Here is an 8,523-nt window from a genome sequence, read left to right as displayed (position 1 = left end):
CATAATTACCATCATTTTATAGATTGTTAAATATGGGCATGTTTCCAATTAATAAGCCACTGGCAAATCTATTGAACTTATAGGTATCAAGCTGGAACCACTGTGCGCAACTGATGCTCCAAAACTCTGGAGCTCCGATACCGAAGCCTGCCTGCTGAGCGATGGCCGTCACTCAGCTGGTTGACTGAAATCAAAACTGTAGCAGCAAAGTGCGGTGTTGCTGGTGGGGATGGTGATGCTGATGGTGGATGCGAAGGGGGTGGCGGTGGTGGTGGTGCAGCCAGTGGTGCTGCACGCAGCTTGGTTGGATGCTGCTGCTAACGTTGCCGCTGCTACTGTGCCGTTGCTGCGGCTGCTCCAATAAAACTGAGTTGCATGCTACTGCTGGTAATTAGTCTCCACAAAGCGCTGCATCAGCCGCCACCGAATCGCGTCCACTCGAATCGCGTCCATGTGAAGGATACGCCGCGCTCTCGTCCTTTGTCAAGTGTCCCGTGTGTTGTGCTATATTCTGCGAAACGGAATCGAGGAAAGAAAAGAGCCAAAAGCCTCAAAATGCCGAGCCATCTCGTTGCCAGCTGCCTTTTGCTGACTTTGGGCCTGAACATGAGCCTGGGGGCCATCCACAAGCGCAGTGGCGCCAATTCGCTGGGAGGGGATCCTAATCCCCACCCCAGCCCCGAGGGCAGGCCGGTGGCGAGTCCTGCGGCCAGTGTGGAGAACACCGACCTGCTGGACAAGCTGAGCTGGAAGTGCGCCAACAACGCGAGCTGTCTGTACGGCGTGGCCAATGGCATAATGGCCTCCTACCGGCGCGGCGAGACCCTCAAACTGGGGCTCTTCGACCTGGTCAAGTTGCCCGAACTGGATGCCTCCCGCAAGCACAAGTGGGGCTCTGGGCGCGGCCTCTCCAGCTTCATGGACTTTGTCACGGGGAATGCCATTAGAGTGCCCGTGGGCCCCATGGTCTTCAGTGTTCAGCGGGCCGAGGATGACAGCGAATACATCGAGGTGGCGCTGCTGAAGAAGGCCTCCAGCGGAACAGGTAATGACGGGCGACCACAGTTCCAATCAACGGACGACATGTGCCTGACAACCAGGCGATGCCAACTGAGCCCACCGAAGAGGCTCAGCCAGCTGCTCCTGCTTGGCATGCGGCTCGCATTTGGGCGATACCCGACTGTGATTCCTTTGACAAGACCCAGACAGATGCCTGCACTGGGAAAATTGAACTAGAAAGTTAACCACTTTTTATGTGTGCCTTCCGTTTAATAGAAATCATTAATTGTTTCATACACATCCAAAAAAGGATGACCTAAATTATTACTTCCATACCAAAAGGGGTGAACCAAACAATAGCCTGGAATATTACCGATTACCTTTTTTTAAAACCCTTCGTCTTGATCATTTTATAAAACATTTAAGTACAGTTTTTTATCAGACATTCCTTTTGTCAGTAACTTATATCAACTACCTTAATCCTTGGTTGAAACTTATTGAAGCCTTCACAATATGCTTAAAAGTATAACTCAAAGCTTTTCATTTCTGTTCAAGCTTGTAAAGGAGGAAATGTTGTTCAAAAGAAGTACATATACATAACAGTTTGGCTACTTTATCTTCTTTACAAACTACTTTCATACAAGTGATATGGCCGTGTAGACTTCCTTGTCAGATTTTCCTAAACCTACATCCTCGCCCAATGCATATCAATGACTTGGCCCGACCGACCCAAACTGCCATTACTTACCCCTATTTAATCTGACATTCGATATACAAGGCAGCAGGGTATCAATCATACCGCATCCTGTGACAAGAAAGGGGCGGGCCAATCAAGTCCTGTGTCGCACTACTACGCATACGTACGAGTGCCATTAAAGCCATAAAGCCTAAAACGTGTCTTGTATCCCAAAATTCAACTACAGGCCGCCTGCAGGGCAACGGAGGAGGAGGAGGACTCCTTGGCGGAGGAGGAGGTGGCCTGGGAGGAAACGGCGGCGGAGGAGGCGGCCTACTGGGCGGCGGAGGAGGCGACAACGGGGGAGGCGGACTCCTGGGCGGACGGAGGCGCCACCAGCAACAGGACAAGAAGCAATTCCAGATGTTCATACCCATGTACCTGGCGGCCACGACATTCGGCTGGACGATGGTGGCCGCCAAGGCGGTGGGTCTCCTCACCCTCAAGGCGCTGATCCTGTCCAAAATCGCCTTCGTGGTGGCCGCCATTGTGCTGATCAAGAAGCTCATGGACAACGCCAGCGAAAAGTGAGTAGAAAAGAAATAGGTACAAAGTTGGAATAAGCATTCACAAGTAGATGGGTTGTAGAACATGCAGCCCCATCAATAAACTATTAACACACATACATTTATTGTCAGTGCTATTTAGCTTGGTAACACACATTTCTGCAAAATAATTAATAGTTGCTCATAAAATAAGTCATTTTATACATTTCATACAATTATAAATTTATATTAATTTCTGTGGAAACATAACTAACAAAATTCAACTTTAAGGAGAAATGCTTAGAATTGTCATTCTCCATCATCACCAAAAAATCTGATATGTTTCTCGTCCAACTTGTAATTAAAATGAATTTCTACGAAAACCAGACCAAGAAGGTTTCCGCCTTAAAATCAGTGTTGTATTGGTGAACATACATAAGTTTGGTTTGTAGAGCGTTGGGTTTCAGTTAAGTAATTAAAGGGAGGAAGGATTTCTTCCAATTGCGCAATTTATTTTGAGAGACATTAACCGAAACTAGGGTCAGGATATACCTAAAAAATTTTAACGGGAATAAAATATTTAAGCTCACAATAAAAATCCGATAAATTTTATTATCATTATTCATTTATTTCGTTTATTAAAAAAAAATTCTGTAACCAAGAGAAGAGCTATAATTTTAAGAGATAAGTAGGATTTTTTGACCTAGGTTACGACATTTTGTGAGAATGTCCTTACACAGTTAGGAACCGAACACAGTTAAAAATCGATTTGTTCAACTTTGTTCCGTTTCCGAAAGAGAAGAACTAAAGAAAGAAATTATATGCATATGTGTAGTGGAATGTAAAATTATATTTTAATCCATTGAAAGGATGATGTACCAGTTCCCGGAGCAAACCCCCTACATGATGCCCTACGGCATGGATTACCCGCTGCACGGGGCTGAGATGTCGCCGGAAATGTACCCGGCCTCGCTGCACCACCTGGCGATGGCAGGTGGCGGCCAGCTGCCGGGGCATCCTGGGCACCCGGGACTGGAGAGCCTGAGCGCCGAGAGCCACCTGCACTCCGCCCAGGTGGCCAGCGACGGCAGCAACAACACGCAGGTGCTGGCCGCCCTGGGCGGACTGGGTGGCCTGGGGCACAAGATCAAGCGTGAGGACTCCTGGATGGCGAAGAGTAAGTGTAAGTTGATCCAATCTCGATGTTTCAGATAGTGAGGGCCCCTAGACACCCCCAATCCCACCCATCCCCACACCCGTCCATGGCCAAGGTAAATTCCCTGAATGCGGTGGCGGTGGCAGCGGCTGCAGCCGAGGGCGCCATTGAGGACGACTATGAGGACGAAGACTGAGCAGAGTACTTATTACTTCCATTTGTCACCTGGCACGCTCACACGAGGTGTGTTATATTCGAGGGAATATCACAAAGCCAGAGCACTTTATTTGTTTTTTGTGCAGCTGGTAATTTGTATAGCATGCTTTCAGGTAGATTTTTCATTTCATACGAACAATATGTTTGAATTTGAGCTGCATATTTACCTTTAGGGCACAGTTTTTTAATTACTTGTGTTAAATTTATTTTGAGATTAAATCAAGCTTTAAAAACTTAGTTATCAAGAACTGACATAAATCAGAACAGCTGAGATGAAAATGGTATGAGCGAAGTTTCAAAACCACGAGGAGGAGGAGTAATAAGTTTTATTCAATTTTATCTTCAAAGAAAATAATTCAGTCTTATGAAGTTATTTATTTATCTAAAGCTGAGAACATTTTCAAATTCGTATGCTTGCGGTCAAGCTAAAAGTTTTCCTGAAATAAGATTGCATACTTTTAGCTGCTGTAGTTATATAAAAAAGAGTCCACACAAACATTAAGAAGTTAGGGAATTTCAACCATTATCTTAAAAAACTTAAGAGTAGGGTACATTGTAAGTGAAGCACGAGCGTGAGCAATAAATCAGATTGAGGAGGGGTGCAGAACTTCCTATAAATTCTAAAGCGAATGGGTGTGGGTTTCACCCTTAACACTCTATTGAGGTCCAGATCCACACCTCCATCGTGGAATTAATTGCATCTGAGCACCTTCCGCCCCCGACACCCCAGCTCCGTTCCATGACCAACCCACCCACTACCACCCCCTCCCGGTGGCTATCAGTGGCCCCGGGCCACCAATTACTTGCCTGATTAACGAGGGAACTCGTGTTGCAGCCACTCCCGCCCGGCGACCTCTGATCTACAACTACGTGCAGCCCCACATGCCGTACTACCGCTCCTGAGGCGGCGATTAGCCAATTAGCAGCTACCAAAGACCCGTGGGAAGGAGGAGGTTGCTCTGCTGCCATAAGGACCCGAATATCGGACCCCGGACGTCGGACACTCTGCATCGGAATAGCAGCCTAGCGAGCTAACTTACTGTTAATATTTATTGTTTATTATTTATTGAATCGTTCTTAACTTAGTGAAACCTGGCGCACACATTTAGTCTAGTTCAATGTCTCTGTAATTAGCAGTCGAAATGCTACAAAAAGTAAAAAAAACATTAAAGAATTGGACACAAAGTTGTTCTGAAATTATAATCGTTGCGCATGCTTTTTATTTATGCAATAAATATTAATAAATAAATAAATTAAGTGTAAGTGTAAATTAAATAAATTACAAATGAGAGAATGAGCATCATTGAGAAAACTGAAAAGTGAAAGTGAGCGAGAGAATGGCAAAAAAATGCAATAGAGTGAGTTAGAGAGCGAGACAGAGACAGTAATTCTAGGGGAAAGTAGGAAATGTAGTTTAGTAGAGATCCAGAGAGAGATAGGAGAGCGTGAGAGGAGTTTCCCCAAGCCAGCAGGAAAGTAATAGAGGAAAGCCCAATTTAGTTCATTCCTGATCTAATGACATACATAACAAGTTAGTTACAACTAGCTTTATTGCGCCACTTTCCCCGGCTGCTGGCCACTGTAGGCCAGGTTTTGGGCCTGCTCCTGCTGGTGCTGCACCTCCTTGGCCAAAACATCGGCGGGCACGTCCACCAGGCCCTCCACGAACCCATCGAAGGCCCTCGACCAGCCGGAGCTGTAGCTGTCGTGGTGCGAGGGCACCTCCACGATGGTCTTCTTGCTGGAGAGCAGCTTCTTCAGCGAAATGATCACCGCCAGCAGCAGGGCGATCTTCGAGACAATCAGCGCCTTTCCGGCCAGCAGGAAGAGTCCCTTCAGCAGGAGGGCTCCCACCATTCCCGTCTTGGCCGCCATCATCATCAGCAGCGGTCCCATGTTCTTCATCTTGCCACGCCCCTCCTGCAACGCCTCCAGGGGGCGCACGGACACGCCCACATTCAGGCTGCCCTCCGGATCGCTGTTCATCACGAAGTCCGCGTTCTCCGAGAACTTGTAGCGCAGCGAGCGCGACCGGATGAACTTCCACAGCTTGTTGGCCATCAGCAGGGCGAAGGTCTCCTCGTCGGAGCCCATGGACCGGGACAGCAGCTGGTTCACCTCCGGATCGTCAGGCACCATCGAGATGTTCCTGAGGGGTAAAAATTCATTGACGAATAAACTTATGAAAATAGCGTGGTCTGTCATGGTATTTATACCCGTTACTCATAGAGTAAAAGGGTATATATAGATTCGTCGGAAAGTTTGTAACAGGTAGAAGGCAGCGATTCTGACCCCATGAAGTATACATATTCTTGATCAGGATCACTAGACCAGTCGATCAAGCCATGTCCGTCTGTATCTCCGTCCTTATGACCGCTGAGATCTCGGAAACTATAAGTCCTAGAAAGGGATTTTGGGATTTGGCATGTATATTTGTCGGCTTTTTGCGTAGCGTAAGTTTGTTTTAGCAGGGTGTCACGCCCACTCTAGCGCCCACAAACGTCTGGCACCCACATTTTTGAAATGAGATTTGGTTTTGATTTTCAATGGTCAACTACATGCCAAAAATTGTTAAATTCGGGCCATTCATTAAAAAGTTATAGCCGAATCAAGTGTGCAATCTTGGGAACAGACGCTTTGCTACTTTCACATATGTGTCTCCCTCACTTAGCTGAGCAATATCTGATAGCTTGCTAGTGACAATAGCGTTCTCTCTTGTTTTTAAATCTCTTAAACTATAGTTTAGTCCAGCTATGAAAATGTAAGCTTAAAAATCAATTATCTAAATTATATAAAATCAATTTTCATAAATATTTGTATTGCTGCACCCCTTTAAAGAAGTTCGTTTTACTTCGATATTGTTCCTTGTACCGTTTAATCATAGCCCTTGTTGTCAATAATTTTTATACCCGTTACTCGTAGAGTAAAAGGGTATACTAGATTCGTCGGAAAGTATGTAACAGGCAGAAGGAAGCGTTTCCGACCCCATAAAGTATATATATTCTTGATCAGGGTCACTAGCCGAGTCGATCTAGCCATGTCCGTCTGTCCGTCTGTCTGTCCGGATGAACGCCGAGATCTCGGAAACTATGGGAGCTAGGCTATTGAGATTTGGCGTGCAGATTCCTGAGCTTCTTACGCAGCGCAAGTTTGTTTCAGTAGAGAGCCACGCCCACTCTAACGCCCACAAACCGCCCAAAACTGTGGCTCTTACAATTTTGATGCTAGAATAAAAATTTTAACTGAAATGTAATTTTCTCATCAATACCTATCGATTGACCCAAAAAAAAGTTTGCCACGCCCACCCTAACGCCCATAAACCGCCCACAAACTTCAAAAAATCGTAAATATGAACGTGGATATCTCGGAAACTATCAAAGATAGAGAATTGGGATTTCAGATTTAGATTCCGTAGCCTTATACGCAGTTCAAGTTTGTTACGCGAATATGCCACGCCCAATCTAACGCCCACAATCCGCAAAAACCTGTGACGCCCACAATTTTTATGCTAGATAAAAAATTTTAACTGAAATGTATTGGTCTCGTCAATACCTATCGATTGGTCAAAAAAAAAATTGCCACGCCCACTCTAACGCCCATAACGCTTAAATCTGTATACCGCCGGTAGGTGGCGCATTTTAATCTCGCTTTGCTACTTGCATATCTCTATTTAGCTGAGTAACGGGTATCTGATAGTCGAGGTACTCGGCTATAGCGTTCTTCTTTGTTATATTTTAAATTTGATTTCATAATGTTAACAATTTAATTACTCACCAGTTTTCCGTGACCTTGACTCGGTCACCAAGGTCAAGACGAGTGTTCAGGTACAGGTGGTTCATAACAATAGACATCTTGATCATCCTACAGGCGCGGTCGTCCTCCTGCCTGCAATTCTGCTTTAGTTTGGCCAATAGAAAATCCTCAATATTCCGACGCTCGCTTTCCGTAATCTAACAAAGTTAAATGTTATACAAATATAAATATCATTAGAAACCAGCCTAATGAAATACATATTATCACTTCTCTTAAACTAACCCTTGTTAAAACATATCACTCTTTTTTAAAGATGGTCAATCAGTAATAATAAATGGAACAAAATGTAATAGAATATCACCACATCTTATTCTTTGCTGTTACAAGTATTTAAAAAAAAACCAATATAACATTAAATCTATTTATCTTGCTAAAATGTTTCCAATGTATGACAAATACCATTCCAAATATAGGTGTTTGTTTTAATTTATATGGTAATGAGCAAGTAAATAAATTGTTTTAATTCTTAAAACTTCTTATCAAAAGTCCTTGAATTATCGTGAGGCCGACCCGAAATGCGGCTTAGGCAAAACCATTTTGGTATCCCTTTTCTCTAAAAACAAACAGTTTGCCCAACCTGGATTTTAATCCTTGGGCATTTTTTCTGGCGACACTGGCGATGAACTTTCAGATAAAGCAATAAGTTCGGACATCCCAAACAAAGGTCACTGGCTCTGTTGTTTTTTGGGCCAAAAGATATCCCTTTCAGGCGCAATTAATGCCCGTTCTATCACCCACTTCTGCAACTTTTTCCGGGCCTTCCAGGACATTTCCTTACCGTAACGGAGCCATCCCGCCTTTTGCTGCCGCGGGCGGAAACGAGGACGAAGAAGAACGCCAGGAGAGCGCAGACCTTGAATGCTTGCATCGTTGGTCTCTGTTTTCGGCTATCTAAGCGATTGACCCGTTTCCGGCTAATCGTACTGTTCGTGGCTGTTTTCTTTCTTTGGGTTTTACTCGACTGGTGTCACACACACTATTTTGCTATATCCTGGCCTTATCCTTCGGCTCTGAAACACACACACTCTCACAAACGCCCGCGTCTTCGCTGTGCTGGAAGTGCTACGCTCTTGCTGTTGACATCGTCGCCTTGATAGAAAACCTAATGCGAATTTTCC

At 45.0% G+C, this 8,523-nt stretch overlaps 2 protein-coding genes across 3 annotated transcripts; one reads left to right on the top strand and one right to left on the bottom strand.

The window, feature by feature from the left end:
* Positions 1 to 402: 402 nt before the first annotated feature.
* On the top strand, positions 403 to 4,795 carry Osi4 (Osiris 4). 2 transcript variants are annotated; one of them, XM_065866388.2, is made up of 4 exons: positions 403 to 1,045; positions 1,923 to 2,262; positions 3,090 to 3,397; positions 4,428 to 4,795. In XM_065866388.2, exons 1-4 carry the CDS (start codon positions 556 to 558, stop codon positions 4,493 to 4,495), a joined length of 1,206 nt encoding a protein of 401 aa, XP_065722460.2. In that variant the 5' UTR covers positions 403 to 555; the 3' UTR covers positions 4,496 to 4,795. The 2 variants fall into 2 exon arrangements, with proteins under 2 accessions (XP_065722460.2, XP_036675146.3); XM_036819251.3 differs by having other exon boundaries at positions 3,090 to 3,403.
* Osi3 (Osiris 3) lies at positions 4,779 to 8,523 on the bottom strand. The gene is made up of 3 exons (XM_017082641.4): positions 8,184 to 8,523; positions 7,367 to 7,542; positions 4,779 to 5,741 (listed from the first exon to the last, which is right to left on the bottom strand). Exons 1-3 carry the CDS (start codon positions 8,271 to 8,273, stop codon positions 5,141 to 5,143), a joined length of 867 nt encoding a protein of 288 aa, XP_016938130.2. The 5' UTR covers positions 8,274 to 8,523; the 3' UTR covers positions 4,779 to 5,140.

This window comes from Drosophila suzukii, chromosome 3 (assembly GCF_043229965.1).
Source record: "Drosophila suzukii chromosome 3, CBGP_Dsuzu_IsoJpt1.0, whole genome shotgun sequence".
Lineage (NCBI taxonomy): Eukaryota > Metazoa > Arthropoda > Insecta > Diptera > Drosophilidae > Drosophila > Drosophila suzukii.
Note: the sequence above shows the minus strand (reverse complement) of the source record. Positions and strands in the feature narration are given on the sequence as shown.

What these genes read in the sequence shown, in the direction of transcription:
- Osi4 (XM_036819251.3), top strand. Translation starts at nt 556, where the DNA reads ATGCCGAGCCATCTCGTTGCCAGCTGCCTTTTGCTGACTTTGGGCCTG. An exon ending in ATGGACAACGCCAGCGAAAA is followed by an intron (nt 2,263 to 3,089) that starts GTGAGTAGAAAA and finishes ATCCATTGAAAG; the next exon opens with GATGATGTACCAGTTCCCGG. An exon ending in CTGGATGGCGAAGAGTAAGT is followed by an intron (nt 3,404 to 4,427) that starts GTAAGTTGATCC and finishes CTCGTGTTGCAG; the next exon opens with CCACTCCCGCCCGGCGACCT.
- Osi3 (XM_017082641.4), bottom strand. Translation starts at nt 8,273, where the DNA reads ATGCAAGCATTCAAGGTCTGCGCTCTCCTGGCGTTCTTCTTCGTCCTC. An exon ending in GGCGGGATGGCTCCGTTACG is followed by an intron (nt 7,543 to 8,183) that starts GTAAGGAAATGT and finishes TAACTTTGTTAG; the next exon opens with ATTACGGAAAGCGAGCGTCG. An exon ending in GTCAAGGTCACGGAAAACTG is followed by an intron (nt 5,742 to 7,366) that starts GTGAGTAATTAA and finishes TTTACCCCTCAG; the next exon opens with GAACATCTCGATGGTGCCTG.